Here is a 23304-nt window from a genome sequence, read left to right on the forward strand (position 1 = left end):
CCCGCGCTGTAATACCACATAACTTTTATACCAATGATAACCCTTCTAACCAAAGAGTGGTACTTTTCAAAAGCTTAGTACTATCTGTTCTTAGTAGTTCACCCCGCCGTCGGTACAGCACTATTTTGTACTGCTGAGAACCACGGGGAGTGGATGATTTGTGTATTTGTGAGGCTCACTCACTCATTCGTCAATTTTCCTCGCAACACCCAGACAGCCTTCTTACGTTCTCAACGCCCAAGTCTAGCTTCCAAGCGATATCCATGACCCTCATCTTCCGCCTGAGGTTGCGCCGTCACGTGCTCACCAGTGTTCATATGGATGAATATAGTGGTCTTCCGACTGATGCGTGCGCAGCGGCCGACTCTACGCAAATATTTGCCTATCATACTCCTCAGGTTGCAAATTCAGCCTATCAATTAAATTAGGGTTAGGGGTGCAGCTTCCTACACTTCCCTACAAATATTTGTCGGAAAAATATGGATATCGTCATACTGAAATCAAGTGTAGAAAATATTATGAAAATACTTTTGTGATTCTGACAGTCAGGCACGTTCCTAGTCTATGCGTAAGTTAATCTAGGTTGCACGACACTGGCAGACAACCACCAGTACCACTATAGCATTCGATAAAGAGCGTCGCGATAAGCATGAGCCTCTCTGTGTTTGTTCCCACGAACACCCAAAAGGCGCGACGGCGATCAGCGCGTTCGCCAGAATGCTGGAGGTCGAGGGTGTTAGCATGGAGTTGTTCCGTGCTAGCATGCTCGCGGACCCCTCCACCAAACGGTCGGCCGCCACAATGGACCGCTTCGGCTACTATCTCGCCACTAATGACGGCAAGAAAGGTAAGCTAGCTCGTAATACTGCGACATCGTATTATCGAAACGTTAAACTGTGGCTCTTTGTCGAGTTCCCACACCTGCGTTTGCCAACGGAGATAAACTTGTTAAAACAAGGAAATACTCTAGATAAGCATTGCTTAAAACGAGTGAAAGGAGGTATCGTTAACAAAACGCCACCACGTACTAAAGAGGACTTAGGTTCTCTAATTCGCTATGTTTATAGCACTGCCCATGTCTGTTCTCACTACCCAGACGCCGCGCAGGCATGCCTCATGTGGCACTGCTTTGGTCGCTCATCGGATCTAGGCTGCCTGCGCAAGCAGCATGTGTCAGTATCAGTGGACGGCGTATTCTACCTGCGGCTTCTTAGGGTTAAGACGGCCGAAGAACAAGGGCTCACGCTAGTACCTGACAAGGAAGACTTCCTCACGTACCAGCTACACTCGCTCGCCGTAGCTCTCGTGATGCAGGCGGCGCCCTGTGCAGCACTGCTCAACCAGCTTCCGGAGCTTGTGGGGCCAGGCGAGGAGCCAATACAGTTTGGTGGGCCGCTGCAGGACTTGCTGGCTGCGGATCCTGCTTCGCTCAGGTCCGCCGCGATGGTGCCCGCATCTGCTGTCACCACACCTGCCGATAGCCGTAGCACCCAACCTACAAGCACATAAGCACAAGTGAGCAGCACCGTGAGGTCCAACACAGGAAAGAAGGCGCGTGGCGAGGACGGAGTTCAGGCGTACGTCAACCGCCTCCTCAAGCGCGTAGCAGAGCCGGCGGGAGCCGTGTCTAATTTGACCTCACACTCCTTCAGACGCGGCGGAGCCCAGCACGCCAACAGAGACGATAGCCTTGCCGCTCAGTGGATCTTCGCCCCGGCGCGTGGGACATGAGCAAAGTTAACAATGGCTTCGCCTACGTGTTCAACACGCCACGGGAGGGCCGGAAGGTTGCGCGAGTGCTGAGCAGGTGGGACGCTGACGCGGCTCCTGTCGTTCTTGTCGTTGCGGCGCCGGACCATGGAGCTCAGGAACCGCTGATGCGCTTGCGAGAATTCCTGCTTAGCATCTGCGCCGGACTCAAGGAACATAGCCTCAACGTTAGTAGCAAGGTCCTCACCGTCCTCACCGCGTACCTCGTTCGATACTACCCGCAGCTCAAGGCCCTTGCTCCTGAGCGCGTCGAGGAATGTTTGAGCTCGGCGGGGATCTCGACGGCTGATGCGCTGGCTTTGGCTGTCGTACTGAATGAACAAGGTTCGTCTGCTGGACCTGTTGAACAACGTGGGCGAAAAGACAAGACGCACGAATGCCGAGAATACCGTCACCTTCTGGCTGTCATTGATGAGCTTATAGCCTCGAACAGGGCCCTGTCCGCACGCCTTACTATCGTCAAGGCCACGCAGCTACATCTAAGAGATCACAAGTAGCCGAGGAAGAACCACAAGCAAACGACACATTAGATCAAGAACCGAAGCCCTAGCGCAGGAAGAATGCAGCTACAAACCTGTCCGACGCGTGGTTCGTATGGTACACACGTGTACCTCGCGTCTGAGACTCCGTTGACCACCAGAAGAAGTCAGAGTTTCGCCATATCACCGCTTTCATGGAGCTTTTCTTGACAGAAGGTTTCGCACTTTACGGTGAGGCAGAGGCCTTCAAAGATCAAGTCCTTGAGCCGGACCACCGCGCGGAGAACGCAGTCCTCGCCTTCTCGAAGTCGCGCAGCGTCAGCGCGAAGGAAGCTGGAAGCGTCTTGCATGCGTTGCACCCACTCCACATCACTGGCGACTCAGACGAGCGCATCGCCGCATACAAGGCGGTGCTCGCGGTCGGAAGAATCGCTGATCCCGCACCTGCTGACATCCAAGACATCCTATCCATCGTAGGCCACGTGTAAGACGGTTAGATCACATGCATAATACCCATTAGTCAAGTATCCAAACAATCAGCCAAAATGGAGAGGCACCGGAGCGACACGATCGTGTCACGCACGCTGCAACAGCCGTCACAGGCAGCACCGCCCAGCAGTGACACTTGCGCATCACCCCGAGTGACGACGCAGCAGCCAGGAACACGGTGCAGAAGCCAGGAGCACGACCCAACCCAGCGCAGCACCGGATGAAGCACCATCTAGGGGTATAGCACAGCACGACGCAGCACAATGGATGGGGAAACCGCGGCGCCAACAACCCCCGATCATGAACACAATAACACCGGCCCGAATTGAACGGTCACCTCAAGACCGAATCCTTGCGCTCTTGCCATTGAACTACGGTGTGTGTGTGTGGGGGGGGGGGATCCGGCCCGCGGTCGTCGTGTCTGCCGAGCTGAAGATGGCCGGAGACTTGATCGGAAGCTTAGGAAAAGTGTTACCCAGACCCGTGTCGGCGACTGACATCGCTCGGCAGACACCAAATTCTAATTCGGACAGGTGGCGAATGCTTATTGGCTGCTGACTGTACCAATCAACACTCTTACCAGAATACATGCCTCGGATTGGTCAATGGATTAACCAATAACAGACCGTGAAGGATGTTGTTGTCCCTGGAGTGCTTTTAATTGTGGCCCCTCTGCCCGCTTGGGGGCCTCATTAACGAATTTACCGGCTGCGGTGCACATTGCTCTGGGGCTAAAATGGTTGTGTGCACAAAATGCCGTTTTTCTCGGCCCACAGGCCTCTAGTAGCGATTTCCTTGCGCCTGTAAGCCCTGTATGAAAGCTGACTGGAACCTCCAAAGGGGCCCCTAGACCTAATTTACCGAATGCATCGTTTAAAATCCGAATTACTCTACTATTTCCGATTTGGCCCAGTTTATCTACCCGCATCCCAACTGTCGGAAATTGTAGAGATGTCGGAACGGTTGCGATATGGGTATTTGTAACGGCGTTACATGGAATAGTGACCCCGACACTATTCCGTGATGTCTACACTAGGTCGCATCTCTGTGTAGTGACCCAAAAGGCCTCAGAGCCAACCGATACATTATTTTATAATACAAATCCGAAGTTCCTATAGTTTATCCTATATTATAGGATAAACTATAGGAACTTCGGATTTGTACGGTAAATGTTAGTACAGATTTGCAGGTCAAATCTGTACTAACCTATACATACATTTACCGTATTTCTGATCAATCCGTCCCCTTCGGCCAGGGCGCGTGACCTGCCGTCCACTGAGCATTGTATACTCTGCTAAGCACACTTCCTCTGTGCAAGGTGCCCTGTCACACTTGGTAGAACTTGTAGTCAAATTTACGCCTAAGCGGGTAGATTAGACAACCTGAAACCTCTGTGGTCTCACCGAAAGAGCCAACATGGATAGAAGTCAGTTTCCTCACCTGAACGACTCGCACTTCGAGTCCGTTCAAAAGATGGCAGGCATCTTTGGAGCAGATCATCTGCGTAGCTTAGCGGCAGCGACGTCGGCTGAGCAGGTTGAGGGCATCAGCGCGTTCGATACTTACGAACAAGCGCCCATGTTCAGGGGCTGTACGCTTACGAAGCCGCGAGTTGGGCGTAGACGCCCGAAACGACAACGCCGGGATGCTTTGCATCATCGTCCAATCTCTGTGAGCAGCTGCGGGCCACGTTCCTTCCGGCGAACTATGAGTATCACCAGCGCTCGCGCTTCCTCACCTGCAAACACAGAAAGTGCGAGCTGCACGAGTACATCCAAGATGTGAGACTGATCGCATCCTCGCTGGCGGGAAACCTCATGCCCGAATACACCAAGGTGACCGTGTTCATGGACGGTCTGCGTGTTGGTCCAACCCGCACGCAACTGTTCCAGGTGCAAGCAAGCACTACGGAGGAGGCGATACAGATCGTCCTCCAGGAGGAGTACAGCCACAAACAGGATCGTACCCCCGCCATGATATGGTAACGCAACCCTATGCCGGGTGGTGCACAAAATGGTGGTTCCGGCAATGGGACCTCCAACGGGCCAGTTCCCATGGATTTGGGCATGGCCGAGCAGAGCGACATTCTGTGGTCAGGCTGTGGTAAGCGTGGACACATGAAGCTTGCCTGTCCTGCGGGACGACAAACGAAAAGGTATTCTTCGAAGCCCTTTGGGTCTAAGGGTCGTTTGCAGAAGCCTCGGCCCAGGGACCAGGGGAACGCAGGACACAAGTAGGGGCGGGGCGCCCTACTGGGGAGTACCTAAGTCTTCATGAGGGGCGTGCGGGAGGCGCACGCAATGGGGGCTTAGCCCCTCGGAGTCTACGTACTATTGAAGCGGAGAAGGGCGGCGGTGTGCTGCTCGTGAATCACGCGAGTGTACCGGGGTACGGTAATACCTTGAGAATCTTGATCGATTCTGGGCGTCAAAGAACTTTGTTCGCCGCCAGACAGTCGCGCGCAACCGCGACAGGTATACCCATGCTCAACGTGGCAGCAAAGGCAACGGGCTGGTCTCTGTAAAGCTAGCCGACGGTACTGTAGTAGAAGTACCTCGTGTCCACATGGAGCTGGCTGTCAAGGTCGAAGGCGTTGATAACAAGGAGCTGTTCTTGGCCTTTGGTAAGGACAAGTACGACTCGACCCTTGACATGTCTTGGTCAGAGCAACACGGGCCTTGGATCGATTGGCGCGGCAAGGTCATCGGGGCAAGTCGTCCCAGCACGGACAGAGCTTTGGTGAGTCATATTCCCACCTCTGGCAGAAGCTGGAGTGCTTGCGAAGGCCGCCAGGGCGCAGCAGCGCTCAACGCGTTGTTGGAGGTCGTCGAGACTGACGACGACTCCGAAGGTCACCGTGCCGACCAGGCTCCGGGTGTGGAAGTGTCGGTCGGCACATACCAGGTGCGTAACGTAGGTCCACATGCGGGTAACAGAGTTCCGCGGGCAGCAAGTGTTGCTAGAGAAGGGGCCGTCAGCGCTGGCGTGGGTAACTTAGTTCCACCCACGGTCACGCAAGCCATAACTGATGCGGAAGGCACTACAGGCACTTCCTGTGTGGGTAATGTAGTTCCACACGAGGTCACTCAGACCATAACTGATGTGGGAGTCGCCGAGAGCGCTCCTGGTGTGGGTAACTTAGTTCCACACGTCAAGGCGGGTAACACAGTTCCGCCCAAGAACAAGGCGGGTAACATAGTTCCGCACTACATCAAGAAGATGCGTGGTGCGTTGAAGTCGGCATCACCAGACGAAGCCACCAGTGGGTCACGTCGTAAGCCGAGCTTAGTCGCCCGTTCAGCGACGCCCACCGCCAAAGGATTGAGGTCATCACTCCAGGCTCCAGCCGCCGAAGAATGCTATCACATCTTCGACTGCGTGACCGGGTGTCAGATCAAGGCCGGTGCTGTTCTGCTTACGGCCCTTCCCGAGGTTTCAAAGTTACTGAACATCGAAGAGCTCGCACTGGAGGACTTCTTGGCCGGGTTGAAGGCCGGGGAGCTCTCACAGTTGGTCCTCCTAAGGCCAGAGCCAACGTTAGTGGAGTTGAACACTTCCTCCGCCATGGACAAGGACGTTGTGGGGGACTTCCAGAGACCGCGCGCGTCGTGCATGAGCTCCGAGATCATCAAGAACCCACGGGATTTGGTGTATCCCTTAGTGAAGGAGTTTGAGGACGTAGTGTCGAAAGACCTGCAGTCCCAACTCCCTCCAGACATGGGAATCAGGAACGGTAATGATCTCGTGCCTAGCACGAAGTACTGTGTCAAGAGGCAATGACCTCTTCCACGGGAGCGATGCGAAGTCATTGATGCTATCGTTGCCGCCAAGGCGAAGACAGACATGGTGCAGGAGTCGAAGTCTCCGCACTCGACGCCCACCTTTTTTGTTCGTAAGCTCAACGAACAGTGGCGTAGGGTTTATGCTTATAACAAGCTGAACAACGCGATGGTGCCAGCGCAGACACCGATCCCGCGGAAGGACGCGTTGCCCAACGACATGGCCGAATGCACATTGTATAGCGTACTGGATCTGGTGGATGGTTACTACCAGATCGTAATGCGCGATGGCGCCATTCCGATCACGGCTGTAAGTACGCCGGGCGGTATGCTCTGGGACTGGCTGGTAATAACACAAGGGCTATTAAATGCCCCAGCAACGTTCAATCGCTTGATCACACAATTTTTCTGATCTTTGCGTGCATTGGCACAGATGCACGTTGACGAAGTTTTCGTCTACAGCCGTGCCGTGCCGAGGCAGGCCAGACCAAGCGGCCATGGAGGTTCTTCTCCAGCACCTCTGGCGTGTGTTTGAAGTCATGCGGGTAAACAAGTTGTACGCCAACATTGACAGCTGTGTATTCGCACCTGCAGAGATTAACGATCTTGGCTAGGGTCCGTGCGGACTCGGAGACGGTGAAAGCCATTGCGGCTTGGCCGCCATCCCGGCCACAGAAAGACCTACGCCAGTGGTTGGACATCTCCAACTACTTGCACTAGTACAATGCTGGTAATGTCGGTCTCGCACGACCATTGTCGGATCTACTGAGGAAGGATGCCGACTGGCGATGGGAGCGTGGCCACCAGGATGCCTTCAAAGCGAGCTTACAGCGCGCCCCAGTCCTGGTACTGCCAGACGAAACGGAGACCTACAGCGTCGACTGTGATGCATCAGACTTCGCCATTGGCTGTGCGCTCCTACAGGCCGATGGTGATGGCCATCTCGTTCCCGCCAAGGCTACGAGCTCGCTCATGTTAGTTGGGTCACGACGGATATTTACAACAGCATCCGGCTGGCATCTTGTGGCGATGCCGACTGTGGGCCTTTCGAGCGGTTCTTAGCTGCTGGCCCAGACGCTGCTCACGCCTCGCCAACGTGCGCGGTTTCACCGCTGTGAGTGGGCCGATGGCCTGCTCCACTATACAGTGGAGCCCGAGGTTCCTCCCCGTATTGTCACGCCAATTAACGAGGATCTCAAGTACGAGGTCCTGGTGGAGGCGCTCGATGCGCCGTCCAATGGCCACCTCGTCCGTGAGATGGCGCACTCGTCAGTCTTTCAGACGTTCTGGTGGTATCACGTGTACAAGCAGGTCGCCACCTATGTCCGGACGTGCGAGATGTGCGAGAAGTGCCAGCGGGTAAAGCTTCCTGGTCACGACTTCAAGGTATTTTGTCTTGTACCTCCATCATTATACCGCGATAATTTGATAATGTTTATCGATTCCTACTGGTGCCAATTGCAAAACGCGGTGCGGGCCAATTTGCCCAGATGGATCGCCACAGCACCTGTGCTCTCAAGCGCACGTTAAAGACATGCTGGGGATATCAAATTCGGACGGTGCTCGTGTAAATAAACAAAAGATAGATCTGTTGCAGCAGTGTGAGATCAGTCGCTATGTTCACTGACGAGTTGGTCGTGAGATTCATCATGTTCTGCACTGCGTCCTAACTGACAGGGTAGATGGTTTCGAGCGGATTCAGCTACCTCGAATATTCCGCAGTCCGAACGCGCCCAGGATACACTTGCGTTGAGTTCACGGGTTGACACAGCATTTTGACCTGGCTCACCTCCACTACGGTTCTTAAGTGACAACAAGAATTGTCCGAAGTCGTCAGCGCGATGTAGATCGTAATTAAGAGGATATATATCCGGGTGCTCAGCCATGATGCGAGAATTGCAGTCCTACTTTAGTGACACAATACTCGAGTCCTCATTCTCCAAAATCACCGGCGCGCAAAGCACCTAGGAACCCATCGCACAGGACGCTTCTCTGATTCTCGGAAAGTCACGCCGCGTAGCTACATATTCCACGAGTGCACATATTCACAGTATTTTCTCCGATGACATTGTCTTTCATTGGCTGACAAGGTCTTCAGCATCCTGATCTGTCGCCATTGTTGCCAATAGCTTCAACACTCGCACTCCACTTCGATTAAGTTCGAGCACAAGATTGTCAGATTGTCACACAAATTCTTGCTACATATGAAAGTCACAGACTTGTATATAGGAAACCCTTCATAAAAGCGTGTTAAACAGCACCTGCACCACCTCCCGGAAGCCTAGATTCTGCGGCGCAAAGTCATATTGGTTCACGGCCAGCAGCAGACTGTCTTCTGACACGCGGCCGCGGGCCTCCTCGGCGCTGCGCTGCCCCAGGCGCGACGGCGACATAGCCTCGAAGCCCTGAGCACGGGCAGGTCCGGGCCGTTGCCGTCCAGCAGTATGGCTGAAATCATGGTCCAGCCATCGTGCGGACGTGTCGGTATTGAGTCCTTAGTGTTCCGATGTGCGCGTTCGAAACGATGGACCGACTGGTGGCCACATCCACCCACCCATCCACCCGCTCGTCGTCGCCGTTCGAGTCTTCATGTTGCCTCTCACTGTGTAACCCTAAAGCTCATGGAGGTTGATGTGGTGGGCTCGTGTGTAACTGGCGCGGTAATGCCAAGGACATCGACGCAGCTGATGCTACTATTCGTCAAGCTGCGAGGCATTATGCAATAAACAATTAGCCTAGAACTGCGAAGCAACTCGAATGCCTGAGTATATTAGAGACCTTACGAAGGTCGTTTTGGATCATAGTTGCAGATTTGATGCACATAACTGCTTACTAATCCGTCTCTACGTTCCGACAACTAATATGGGAAAAGCTCCAAATTCGAACTTGTATTCCACACCTTTGTTTGATCCAGGAACCGCCTCAACGCGACAGCCTTTCACTTCAAATTAGATCGGCGCCTTTGTAATCTAAACGTTGAACACACGCAGCTATCCATTCGCTTTCACGCTCTGCATCGCTTCCGAGTCTAACTCCAGCATCTGGAGCAGAGAAGTCGTCGCTGTCGCCTCATGGGTCCGAGAGCGGCTACTCCGTGGACAACCGGGATAACAGCAATCTTCTGGCACAAAGGAGCGAAGAGAATGGAGCCTGTTCAAGACACCGAGCCAGACGACCATGCTGTCGACTCGGCCACTTATCCGGTCGCCACCCAAGAACATGAAAATAGATGCTAGCTTGGCAAACGATGCTACTGAAGCGCGAGAGCAGCCGACAACCAAACGCTGCAAGCGACTCGGACCAAACAAAGACTACGATCTCGTAGTCCAGGGCACTAAAGATACCCCCAGTTGCAGCTGAGTGCGGTGGGGTCCGAAAAGTGTGGCAGGCGCTAGCTGACAAGCTGAATGCAAGCCCCAATGTTCACATGGAGGTGATTAATGGAACGAAAGCTCAAGCCCGTTTCGAGGCTCTAATGATCGAACATCGATCCTTCGACGCAAGGTCGTCTCGCGACTCGAGAACAGAGGAAGATGCGTCTTTTACAAGTCCACACGGATCGTACAAACGTATGCAGACACAACACTGCTAAAGCACAGTCGGCTGCCGACGTTGCTGTTGCCGAACAAGCTAAAGCCCAGGCCGGTGAAGTTGTTCGAGCTGCCGCGGTTCCGCATCTGCAACTGGGAAAGCGACGCGCCGAGGATGGTGGAACAGTTGACGGTGACGATGCAACTCCGTTTCGTCGACAAAAGAATTCGTCACCGAAGCCTGTAGATAACTAGCCGACAGCAATTGAAAGCAGGAGGACAGAGCGAGCAAACATGTTGAACGAATTCGTGCAGATACAGCAGGTCGAGCTGATGCAGAGGCAAAACGAACCTGAGTTTGAGCGAGCTGAGCGTGGAAAGGTGCGCGAAGAGCGCCTGGAAGTAGTAGTCACGCTACACGTCCGTTTACAGATAGCAGCACGGCGCCGAGTACATGCGACGCGCAGGAGCCGAGAGAACGAGGCCGTCCACTCACCGCACGTGGCGTTTTCTTCTTTGTTCTTGACTGGAAAATGCGTACTATGGTATCGAGAAATTTAGTCGAAGTCGAGACAGGGTGCGGACAAGTCTCGAGGCGCCGGCTCAAACTGGCAAGTCACGAACCATCGCCAGTCATTGGACCAAATTCCCCGGTCGCTGATTGGCCTAAATAGGTCGGTGGCGGTGACTCGTCGACGGCCCAAGTCAAGCACGGGTGGTTGCTGTTCGTCAAGTACGAGTGCGAACTCCCGAACTTATGAGTCGATGGCGCCTGTCCCCAGTCAGTGATGGCCTTTCGGCCGCCGTTTGAGCCATCGGGAGCGTCGCCACATCGCAGAGAAAAGGCCAACGAGTCGTGGGTTACAACTGGCAGTCCAAAACGGACGCGGTCATACTTGATATTTGTATTGATCGATAGGAAACTTAAGAGAAGACAAGATAAGCCTTAGGGCAAAACTTACACAACAGGTTTTCCTCCCAACCACGCAAGGGCGACACCGATGCCTGCAGTGATGTCCTGCAGCTCAAAGTAAACCTGGTAGGTTGGATTATGACTGTCGGTTGGTACACCTAATAGTGTAGCTTGTGTTCATCCCTGGTAGGGCCATGAGAGTTAGTGGCCGGTGTATTGGTAGCGATGAGTCGTCACCAGGTATTGGAGAGCGAGAGCGCACTCCATTATTCTTCCCGCCGTAGTATAGCTCCGGTACCCTCGTATCACGCCGTAAAGACCGGGGTCCTTCCTTCTGATGGCCTGCGAGGTTTTGGAGGCAACATCGAACCCGTGCAAGGGAAAGTTCCTGGACCTTCAGGTTCTAACCCTAACAAGCCCATTGGGTCTTCGTGACTTGATGAGTGTTGTCGGAGGGGAAGTGTGCATTATATAAATTAGCTCGTATTCCTTCCTACACGACAGTACTGCCTGTTGAACTGTGCTGAGTAGTCGTTCCAATATCCTTATTCACGCGCCTCTTACTGCCGAATCGCTGAAATCATTGCTACTGGGTACCGGAGCGACGTATGATGACCCATCGGCATCCGAGTCCTCGGATTCGGAAAATGGAGATAAAGAGGATAATACAGCAAACGTAAAATCCCGCCACGCCCTCAGCCGCTCGAATGACATTGGGAGCATTCCCAAACCACCATCAGACGGTTTGATCGAAAGTTTTTGGTGTGGTGTTTCGGATCTTTACTTGCCCAAGCAGATTCCGTGGTAAGTAAAACCTAGGCCAAAACCTCCATTAATAGCGCACTGTGTTGTTAATTGTGTCACCTATGGGTGTGAGCACCTTCATTCCACTGTGTGCTGGTAAATGGGGCAAAACGTATCTAGGACAATTTTCGTAAACAAATCTCTATTTGTAAAATTCCAGGAGGCGTAAAAGGTCGGAGCGATTCTCTCCGTGCAACCCAACCCTCAATTTCGACTCCATTGTTTCTTCTAGCATGAACGATGTCGCTCGCGGATCATTGTGGTACTCTGAGCGGCTTCGCAGAAGCGCCGACGCTCGCGTAAAGAGCTTGCAGATCTGAAACGAAGGCTGCATGACGAACGCAGGTGCTGGGAATGACGGCCTCTCGTTCGAATGCGGCACTGCATTACTGTGAGTTGCCTTAAGGATCGTCCTGGATGGATACGTGGCGAAATGGCACCGACAAGAACATGATTAACGTGGCTGGCTTGTCTAGCTTGTCTAGGTAAGTGACTTCGGCCTTACTTCACTTATTGAGGCGCTTAACGAGCTGGTGTAGTGTAATAGGGTTTCATTCAACTTGCGACTATCACGTTTTGCGCCTCATTACGAAATTCCCGTATTCAATTCGAAGGGGGGACGGTCTCGGAAGCTCCAGCACCATCCCCAGGTGCTGGTGCTACTGCTAGCATTTATGTAGGCTGCGAACACCGTAGCAGGCTGTGTGTAATGTTTGGAGTGTCCCCCCTATCCTTACTCAGCTTTTGAATGCTGCGGAAGACGCGCTCACGGAAGTGCTCTCTAGTTTCGCACCGGGGATTGTGTGGCCGTCGCTCGCAAGCCAGAAAGTGCTAGCCCGTTTGGTTGTGACGAAAGAACCCATGCTTCAGTTTACTTGGGGGTCCCTAGACGAGAAAACAACACAAGGTAACTATATATTTATCAAGTTTCGATACGAAAGACTGACGTTTCTATTATATTTCGTTGTTCTAGCTGCATCATCCTCCACAGCGTGATGTCCAAAATTCACACTACAATGGGTGGTTATGTAGTGTCGAACGCATTGCTTCTCGGCGGACGGCCTAATCGTTTGGGCGAAGTATAACTGCCCTGGGTCTTGGAATGATGGTATACGAGCTTGGACTTTCGATGCAAGCTGGTGTCGACCGAGTTCAACCCTGACCAACGTTATGGTGTAGTAGCTGACAGTGCTTTCCTTTGTAGCAGTGGTATGAATGGTGCGATTCTCACCCCATTGAAGGAGGGAGACGTCGGTCGATTAATTCCTTCTGTTTGTCCGGCGGCAAAGCACTATCAAGTGCGATGACGTCTAATTGATGAGTAATGAGCGGAGCATGAGATCAATCGGGAAGGTTTATCATCGCCTACTGACTCCTCTATCCTACGACAAACTCAACCGCCAGCAGCGTTTGAGCAAACTTTTCTGACTTGCTAATTTCCGAGCCCTTGTAGGCACTTCTCGGGAAGGTAAACCCTTGAACGTGGTCCTTTAAACCTTAAACGTATGTCTTGGGAGACCACGGACGAGGGTGGCGTGTCGCCTTGTGAGTCCCTGTCGGTGTCGTTTATCTTCGGGGAGCCTGGATATGAGTTGTTTGATGATTTGGAGGCCTTGGCCCGTTAGGCGTGACGTTCACTGACTTGAACGCACTTTCCAAATGGTCGGGAGGTCGGACGAGAGCAAGACCAGGGATACTACCACGAGTTAGAACCCCAGAATATACACCCTTCCACATAACCAAATACAAATGCAGAGTTATACACACACAAATTGTCGCCACTTATTCTTAGACCCTCGGGCGGTGGGTCGTACGCCAGTCCACTATCAACGTTCAAGGTGCTGGTCAACCTAGAACGCTCTTCCTTCACGCGCGCCACTCTCCGAAGAGAGAGACACACAAACCAAATGCAATCGCTCCTTGTACGCAGCCGATGAAACTATTCCCGGGGGTGACTGTTAACTAACCACCCGAGATAACCTTGTGAACAAGAAATGGGTAGCCACTCTTACCTACACGCAGTGGGCCCAACTGGGATATGGAATACGCGGATCACTTCAGCGCCGGAACAACCGATCCCCACGTAATTGGACTTTCTTGTGTCGAGCTCCGCGCTGACCTTCTCCTAGGCGATCAGCGGACCCGATTCCTGGCAGGCACTTCCTGCCACTTGTGCAGTAGGGGGTAAAACGAACTCTCTGTTTGTTATCTGCTAGACTATCGCTAGGGCTATGTAAAGGGTATCCTTCTTTGGTGTTCTTCTGTGTTCTTCGTCACGCGTCTGGCGAAATCTTGCTTTGATTATACTTGGGGTAGTTGTCTTGGTTTGAATATACCAGCCGTTTTTGCATTGACTGGATTATATCCATATCGGCTTGATTATACCAGCCAGCTGTTGACGTCGACACTTCCGGGCTGACTCTTGCTCAGCTTCAAGATGCGTGGCGTTGCGTGACTGGCTCCTCGGGGGCCTCGAACGTAACTGTGGGCAAGGTTCCAAGAATCCGCGCGTACTTGACACTGAGCTTCACAGTCAGCTGTCTTTCAATGCAAGTGTATCCGAGGTCTGCGTTCAGGGATATTTTGCGCTCAAGGGCTATGTCCTGCCTGAGGCTCTGCGGCCAAAGGTAGGATGACTCCACTCGGCGGCGTGACACTTGTCTGGGCTGGCCAGCGTTCTGGGCACGTGTACTTGTCTTCACCGGAACGCCTGGGCTCCGAGTGCACGAAATCTGTGTGCGTTTAACACCTAGGCGAGGCGAGACACCATGCACGATACGTTAGTGCAGGCGTTTTCGACGTTCCTCATTGTGTCAACCTGCTTAAGGACGGGGGCGGCTTGGGCGGAGATCCACGCTCAGGGTTTCTCATCTCAACGCGGTCTTCCAAGCCTAAAGGGTCCGTCCTAGGTTTCATCGCACTTCGTTCCGCGGAACACAGCCGAATTCCGGCTCAAAGCCTGTCGCACGGTGTACATCTGGGTCCGAGGACAACCCCAGCCAATCAGAATGGCGGATTTAGCCACGTCATCGACCGGGTCAGTAGACAGTTGGTGGCTTTCGGGAAAATATTATTCGGCCTCGTGTACCGTTCCTTCCAGTAATGGTCTGTCATAGAGAAATTTCCCTTCGAACTGGCACATCATTGCGGGACCCAAGGCCAACGGAGCTGACCTTGGACGCAGTTCGGTTGAACATGATCGTGGGCGGCTACCACACTTACGTATGCTTCTCTGCCCTTTCGCATCTAGTCAACAAATGTCAGCTAAGCGACCAAGGCATGCTCCAGCGGAAAGTCAAGTTCCCAAGTTCCATATCATAGCAAAATCATGCGACGCCGGCGCTCAGTCACTACAAAGGCAGCTTCTCGGCTACTCAAGCAACGTGACAGCATGGCGCCCGCGGAAGGGGGCGCGCCCAAGGCGCACGAGCAATCGGGTGGCGCGCAGGAGCGCGACAACCAGTCAGGGGACGCGACAGACGCGCCTGGATCGCGCATGGCGACGGAGGAGGGGCCTGCCCCGGTGACCAGCATCAGGAGAGCAAGCAGGAGGGCAGCGACGAAGAGAATGGTCGCGGCAGAGGCTCCAGCGTTGGCGCGGACGGCGATGGAGCTATCGCAGGCTCCGCAAGGGCGTCGAGTCAAAGGGCGACGACACAGGCTCTGGTGAGGATCTAGAGGAGTCCAAAGTCCTGAGCGCGAACGCCCCAGCCTCAGACGCGGACAGCAAGCATCCTGACTCGCACTCGTTTCTTCGTCCGGGTGGCGAGAGCGCGGTCTCGTGACCAACGCGGAGTACGCTGGGATCTCTGCGTCTAGGCTGGTTCCTGAGTCCAGCTTTTCCTTCGTCGACGATGGCTGTCAGCGGCCAGCAAGTTGGCTTGTGTCACCCTGTTACGCGGACAAGGAGCCGCTCCTGCTCGTCGGCGTCTCGGCGTCGGAGAAGGCGTGCCGCAATGGGCTCACCAGCGCGACGGGTATGGCAGTTTGTAGGCGTTGCAGATTCTCGAACGGTCCCCCGACCGAGACCTCAATGACCTTGAATCAGTGCTCGGCTCAGGCGTTCGTTCAAGTATTCTTCCGCCCGTTGACCAGCCGCCAGCAAAGAGCAAGCTCGCGTTTGTGTTGGGATCACTCACGATGCAGAGACAATTCGCGTCGGTCCTTACCGCATTCAATCCTTGGATTATCACGGAGAATGCAATGAACACGCTGTCTTACTTAAAGCGACTCCAAATTCGGTATCATCACATCAAGGCTGCGCTCGAGTCTAGCAGAGCTGCCTTTGCTCACGGTATGATGGGTCTGCAGACGGACAATGATTTGACTGGGCTGCGATGGAGGCATACTGGCAGTCTCAAGTCGCGCTCGTCGAGAGCGAGAAGCAGGGCGTGGCGATCCGGGCCAACTAGAATCTCATCGCCCAGGAATAAGATCACTAGTATCGACTGGCATGCGGACGAGATCGCTGAGTTGAAAGTGCAGCTGGGCACGTCCGAAGCTCTCTGTGAAGTTCTGCGGCGAGAGTTGCGCGAAAAGACTTGGGGCTGTCGTGTAGGAACACGCGCTAAAATATATATTGGCACACTTCCCCACCAACAACACCCACCAAGTCACCGAAGACTCAATGGGCTTGTTAGGGTTAGAACCGGAAGGCCCAGGAACTTTCCCTTGGACCGGGTCGATGTTTCCCCTGTGTACCGAGCTTCCGCTAGTCGACCGACGGAAGACTCAGCGTCACTAGCCACGACCAAAGGCTAGCACGCTCTCACACACAAAATATACCTCGCAGGCCATCAGATGGAAGGACCCCGGTCTTTACGGCGTGATACGAGGGTACCGGAGCTATACTACGGCGGGAAGAATAAATGGAGTGCGCTCTCGCTCTCCAATACCTGGTGACGACTCATCGCTACCAATACACCGGCCACTAACTCTCATGGCCCTACCAGGGATGAACACAAGCTACACTATTAGGTGTACCAACCGACAGTCATAATCCAACCTACCAGGTTTACTTTGAGCTGCAGGACATCACTGCAGGCATCGGTGTCGCCCTTGCGTGGTTGGGAGGAAAACCTGTTGTGTAAGTTTTGCCCTAAGGCTTATCTTGTCTTCTCTTAAGTTTCCTATCGATCAATACAAATATCAAGTATGACCGCGTCCGTTTTGGACTGCCAGTTGTAACCCACGACTCGTTGGCCTTTTCTCTGCGATGTGGCGACGCTCCCGATGGCTCAAACGGCGGCCGAAAGGCCATCGCTGACTGGGGACAGGCGCCATCGACTCATAAGTTCGGGAGTTCGCACTCGTACTTGACGAACAGCAACCACCCGTGCTTGACTTGGGCCGTCGACGAGTCACCGCCACCGACCTATTTAGGCCAATCAGCGACCGGGGAATTTGGTCCAATGACTGGCGATGGTTCGTGACTTGCCAGTTTGCGCCGGCGCCTCGAGTCTTCTTCGCCCCTCGTCCCGCCTTTGGGTTTTGGCATCGGCTTCATTTCCCGATACCACAACTGCCCCCACCGCGACTCGAGCCGCGTGCTGGTGAGCGTCGGGGTGCTCCTGCGCCATGGTTGGTTCTTCGCGCGCTGCCCAATCCGCCGTGAACTCGGCGCTTAGGGCTCTCGGTGTGTCTCGGTCTTCGCTCCAGGTAAGCCGTCTTCACTTGTTCTCTCGCCGCCTTCATTGCTAACCGGGATCTTGGTATCTTGGTCAGTCTTCGCCAGGTCGAGAAAGCACGCTTGGTTCTGGCGATCCGCCTGCTGCTTCTGCTACCTCACAGTCGGCGGTGTCTGAGGATGAGAGCGTAGCTGAGTCGACGGCCAGTTCGGCCACGGTGAGTTTCCTGTCGTCTCCTTGCCTTCTGTCAGCTTCACGCGAGGTACTGATGCTTGGTAGCGTTGCGCGTCTGCTCCCCAGGTCGTCCTGTCATCTCCGGGGTTGGGTTCACTCGCAGGCGGCGATACGCCGAGCCAAGCTTCGCTGGAAGCTCCCGCTGAGTCGTCGGCGTCACTGGCCACCTCTCCTGCTGCTCCTTCGGTTCGTCTCGTTGACTGGCACCTTGATCTTGAGCTGCTCTCGCTTACCTTCACGGTTATTGCCTTCGTTTCTTGTCATTCAGGATACTTCCCTGGTTGATGTGCCTGTTGGTAGTGCTGCCGGCGACTCAGTTTCGATCCAGTCGTCGGAGCTAGCTGCTCGGTACTCTACTTCGAGCGCTGAGGCCAGTCGTTCCACCACCGATGACTCGCTGGTCACGGTGTCGCGTGAAGCTCTCGAACAAATCGTCGTGCAAGCCAGGGCTGAGGCGTCGGAGCGCGTGATCGCGGTGTTGGGCCCTCGACTGGATCACATCGGCCGTCTTAATGTCACCCTGACCAGGATCCCAACATTCGTGGGGACCGCCACGTGGGCTCTCGCTTGGCTGCTGCTCGCTCGCTGGAAGACGTGGTGGTGGCGGCTCAGCCCAACATGGGGATCCACGATGACATCAACCTGGACTTTGCTGTGATGCGAGGCCAGTTGCACTCTGCTGAAGCTACGCGTGCTGCAGCCGAAAACTCGGCGATGAAGGAATCGTTCAAGCACGAGAACACCATGGTGTTCCTCAAGCAAGCGCGCGCAGAGCTCGGGCACTCCAAGAAGGAGGTCAAGCGTCTGCGGGTCTGGGATGCTCACTACCTCTGGGACTTCGTGGAGCTGTGGATGCGCACACTGAGACGGCCGCCCGCTTAGAGAACCGCGTTAGAGCTGCTGACGACGAGTGCAAGCGTCTGGCCCTCCAGCTCACTCGCGAGCAGACGGCGATCAAGGTCGCCGTGGCGTCGTCGACTGCACAGAGCAAGCGTCTTCATGACCTTCTCGCTCGCTTGGATGCCGGCGATGACTCGTCGTCGACTCGCCTCCAGCGCCGAAATGAAGACCTTTAAGAGCAGGTGAAGCGGCTAACGCGCGCCAACCGGACTCTTCGGGCGCAAGTTTGAAGACATGGACCCAGACGTCCTTGTGCTGTTCTCCGAAGGTCCGTACTGGTTGTCGAGTTGCTGCATGTGCTGGCTCGTGTTCTGATTCTGGGCGATGACTCATGCTTTACAGGTTTGTCGACTAGCGAGTTGAACCGGAGCCTGCTGGACATTAACCACGAGACTCGGCGGGTCCTCAAGGACATGCTGGCTAACGCGGATCCGTCTCGCACCGAGGATGCCATTGCCGTTGACTTGGCCCACGCTGCCTTCTTGGAATCGGACTCTCATGTTGAGTTGTCGTCGGAGGAGCGGTCGGCTGAGGCGAATAAGACAACGCCTGGAACTCGTGCTGTCGATGTCGAAGCGGACTGGGCTTTACGCGCCGCGCAGGTTGGTTGCTAACGCAAGCGCTCCTCGCAAGGGGAAGCCGGTTCTCGTCATGCTCGTGGTCGGTCACGCTCTGTTTCTCGTTCGGCGTCGCAAAAACGAGTTCGTTCTTCGTCACTCTGTCGCAGTCCGTTCGCCAGTCGCCCGGGCAAGAGACCTCGCCGCCCCGCCGAAGACTCAGCTTCTGCTGTTCGTGGATCTCGTATGTCTTCTTCTCGTCAAGGTGGTAGCCGTGAGTCTTCGGTGACAGCTCTTGGTGATTCTCGCACTTCTTCTCAAGATGGTGAGCCCTTGGAAGCGGAGGTGGAGGTTGTCGAGTCTTCAGAAAGTGTTCCTGCGGTCGTGGTGTCTCCGTCCGCGTTGGCCGTGCAAGCCCCGAGTGCTGCTGGGGCTTCGTCGTCCAAGGGCAAGTCGAGGCGGAAACCCAAGGGGCGATGGGCTCGTTCTCAGCCGTCTACCGGTCCGCCAGCTTGCGCCGTCTTCTCTGGGGCCGCTGCCAAGTCTTCGTCGGACAGCTCACCTGACGTTCCTTCCCGCAAGCCTTCTTGTGTGGTGGAGTCATCGGATGAAGGTGTTGTCTCGTCAAGCAATCCTTCCGAGCAGGTCCACGTCGATTCTGGCGCTTCTCTCGAGTGGTTTCCAGACACTGGTTCGGAGGCGGAGAATTTGGTCGTTGGATCAGTGATTGAGTTACCGGAGGGCGTTCCCCAATCTTCTTCTCTCTTGGAGCGTCCAGTTTCCGAGTCGTCGGGAGCTGTCCCGGGTGTTGGCGTGTAGCCTAAGAAGACACCACCTGCTCCACCGAAGACTCACACGAGTCACTGTCGACAACGCCGTCGTCCTTCCGTTCCACGCCAGCCTGCGTCTTCCGGAAGCAGTCGAGTCGTCGCCACTTTGTCGTCCACCCTTGGGTCAGATTCGAGCTCCCAGCGTCGTCCTGTGGTACCGTCGCCGGCGCGGGGCCAGTTACCCCTCGTCCGATTTTCCAAGCAAGTGGCCAAGTGGGCTGTGCCTTACATCGAGCCGCCTTTTACGCGTCCTGGGGCTATCAAGTGCTGGACCCAGATGCTGACTGCTCGGTTGCCTGCACCGGTGCCCCGGGATCTCCGAATGATTTCTAGTCCTGAAGGCATCGCGGCGTTCGCGGATTACAAGAACCCCGATCATCCGTGGCAGAAGCTTCACCGGCGACTCCCGTCTCAAGCGTGTCTTTTTGACACTTCAGAGTTCGATCCCGACTTCAAGGTGTCCCAGCGATCTTCGCCGATGACTCGGTTGATGGGATATTGGAGCAATTTCCGTGGGAGCGGCGACTCGGACAACGCCGACCTTGGTTTCTCGCGTTGGGAGTGCGATCACTGGATCCTCCCGAAGGCCGTGGAGACTACGTTTTCCGTAGTTGCTGCTGACTTGGATATGATGGACTGGACTGCCGCGCGGAAGACTCGGACGAGGAAGGACTTGGATGCTTTGAAGGCTGCCTGGCCGAGGTACGTGGTCGAGCGCAACAAACGTAGCGACCGTCTCTGCGCCAAGGTGGTCCCGTACATCTGGAAGTGGGGCAGCAGCCAGGATCCTGACGTCTCGGAGGTGAAGCCAGAGTTCGTGCTCGAGCTGACCATGCCCGGGTATTCTCTGGAGTACTTGCCTTGGGAGCCCAAGACTGTCGACTGGTTGAGCGAGGTCGCGGCCCTGGATGCTGCGGAGCCTTGGCGGAACGGCTGGATCGATGTGCCGGAACAGCACCCTACAACACCACGTTCGTCCCGTGCAACCCGTCGGCTCCGCTTTTTGTCCCGGCTGGTTCTTCGCGCGCCGATGTTGGTCGTCGAGTCGTTCCAAGTTCGTCGCTGCAACCGGGAGAATTGAGCTCAGAATGGGTGGCAGAGTTTGGTGATGCTCGTGTTCCTGCTGCGTCTGAGTCTTCGCCGAATGCTGCGTCTGTTCCGGGAGGACAAGCTCCGGATGCTGCTGGTGGCTCCGACGACTCGAGTCTGCTTGGTGTCTTGGCTCGGGCAGCCGTTGCCTCCGATCCTGATCGAGATGAAGTCGGGTTCAAGCGAGTCGTCGGCAGCGTATTCTATCCATTTTGGCTTTCATTTCCAATTTCGGTTCTGAGATGTCGTTGAGTTAGCTATCCGTCTTGATAGCGTTTTAATTTTCAATGCAAAAGATAATGCCGCAGTAGCTGTTTTCGTCTGTGGCTCTCCCGGGCTTGACGTCTCGTTGACGGTTCGTGTAAGCGTTAACGAAAACCTTCCAGTGTGACACATGTTTGATGTCCTTCTCGCGCTCCCACGTGGATTCATGGTCAGGTAATCCATGCCACTTGACAAGCCATTCTGGTTTGCGGTTAAACAGGCGCTTTCGAAGCAGTTTCTCGATGATATGCAATGTATCACCAGTGTCGTCATCGACAATCAGTCGAGAAGCCTTGGGAATAGGACGAGTCTTGAAACGAGACCGTGTTCGATGTAAGGACTCAGAACATCCACGTTAAACGTAGGATTCAGACGTTTCATGCTTCGCGGAAGATGCAATTTGGCAACGCTCGGGTTAACCATCTTAATGATCTCTAATGGTCCCACTTTGCGAGCAGCGAGCTTAGCGCGTTTTTCTTCAAAAGTCCTGGGTAACATGTCCCGGTGGGATACGACGTGTATCCAGCATGACCAAATCTCCAGCCTTGAACGTGATTGATGATCTCTTCTTGTCATAGTACTTCTTTTGACGTTCTTGGGCTTGCAACAAGTGTTTCTTGGCGACTTCAATTATCTCTTGGCGTTTTTCCTTGAACTGTTTTGGTATTCAGCAATGCCATGTTGCACTTGGTTCAAGATATTTGGGTTGTCGAGCGGATTCAATGGGTTGCGTTCCTTGCGGCCAGTATCAACTTCAAATTGCGAAAGACCAGTAGATGCACTAACAAGAGTAGCATGAGCATACTCAATCGTTCCTAGATGTTTCGACCAGTCACGTCCGTGATACGATGTCATGCAGCGTAGAGCGTCTTCTAGAATCAAATGCTGACGTTCAGTCTGTCCATCAGCTTGAGCACGATAGGAGGTTGTCATGTGAAGATGAAGTTTTATGAGCTTAGCCATAGACGACCAAAACTTGGAGACGAACTTGGAATCTCGATCGGTGATGATAATCGACGGTAAACCGTGATGGAGAACAACACAATCAAAGAAGTTGAGTGCAGTAATTTGTGCATCATCAGTGCTGCACGATACTTGGGGCGCTTGGATAACTTGTCGGCAACAGTCATGATTGCATCAAAACCGTTAGAATCGGGTAATTCTGTGACAAAGTCCATGGAAACGACAGACCAGGATTCCTGTGGAATCGGAATGGGGATCATTTTGCCATTCTTGCGAGCGTTACTGTGCTTCCAGCGTGTACAGGTTTCACAGCTTTGCCCACATTCTCGAAGATATTGGTCTAGAGTTGGCCAATGATACCAGTGCGAGATGCGAAGGTATGTTCGATGAGCTCCAGGATGAGCGGCAATGTTGGAATCATGAAAGCATTCGATGATAGAAGTGCGAAGGTGATTGTCCCCGGTGTAGGGAACACATACACACATCATCGTCTGCGATTGCGGAAAAGCAAACCATCTTTCTTTACGAATGGTTCTTCAGCATGCTTGAAACGTTTAGCATAGTCTGGGCAAGTGCGATAACGATCTTGGAATTCTTTACGAACTGAATCAGACCAACCAAACGAACTCGAATTTTGAGATTGCTGCGTCACATCAGTGGTTTCAGCGTCCTCAATGGCGGTAATCGTACGCTGCGGGTCCAGCGGTACGTGTTCATAGGCTTGAGACAAGTTTCGGACTGTGTACTGTCCAGCAGCAATTGCTTCCATAACCTCCTCCCCAGTGGCACTCGACGCCTCAGCGTCTTGACCGAGGCCCTGACGCTGGTGCGTCGTTACACACTTGATTGGAGACACGCAACAGGGTTTCGTGCGCAGCAGGCAAATACAAAGATCCGTACAAATGATGTTTATTTTCCTGTAGCAGACGGAGAAAATATTGGAGAAAGAGGCCGAGACGGTGTCAGGGATTTTATTGCTTGACTTAAAAAAAAGCTTACGGCACTATGGATAGGAAATGCCTTCTTACAATGTTTAGAAGTTCAGATTCGCGGAGGAGTTCATAGCCCTGTGGCAA

General features: G+C 54.0%; 2 protein-coding genes across 2 annotated transcripts; one reads left to right on the forward strand and one right to left on the reverse strand.

Moving 5' to 3' along the window:
* Positions 1-717: 717 nt before the first annotated feature.
* On the forward strand, positions 718-2737 carry IUM83_02902 (Glycoside hydrolase family 30 protein beta-glucosidase/xylosidase; the record flags this gene model as incomplete). The annotated part of the gene is made up of 4 exons (XM_067926861.1): positions 718-847; positions 1097-1433; positions 1808-2094; positions 2490-2737. 4 exons carry the CDS (start codon positions 718-720, stop codon positions 2735-2737), a joined length of 1002 nt encoding a protein of 333 aa, XP_067784236.1.
* On the reverse strand, positions 1089-8910 carry IUM83_02903 (uncharacterized protein; the record flags this gene model as incomplete). Its single annotated transcript, XM_067926862.1, has 4 exons — positions 1089-1155; positions 1279-1495; positions 1769-2207; positions 8779-8910. 4 exons carry the CDS (start codon positions 8908-8910, stop codon positions 1089-1091), a joined length of 855 nt encoding a protein of 284 aa, XP_067784135.1.
* Between the last annotated feature and the right edge of the window lie 14394 nt (positions 8911-23304).

This window comes from Phytophthora cinnamomi (assembly GCF_018691715.1).
Source record: "Phytophthora cinnamomi strain GKB4 chromosome Unknown Contig92, whole genome shotgun sequence".
In the NCBI taxonomy this organism is placed as follows: Eukaryota; Oomycota; class Peronosporomycetes; order Peronosporales; family Peronosporaceae; genus Phytophthora; species Phytophthora cinnamomi.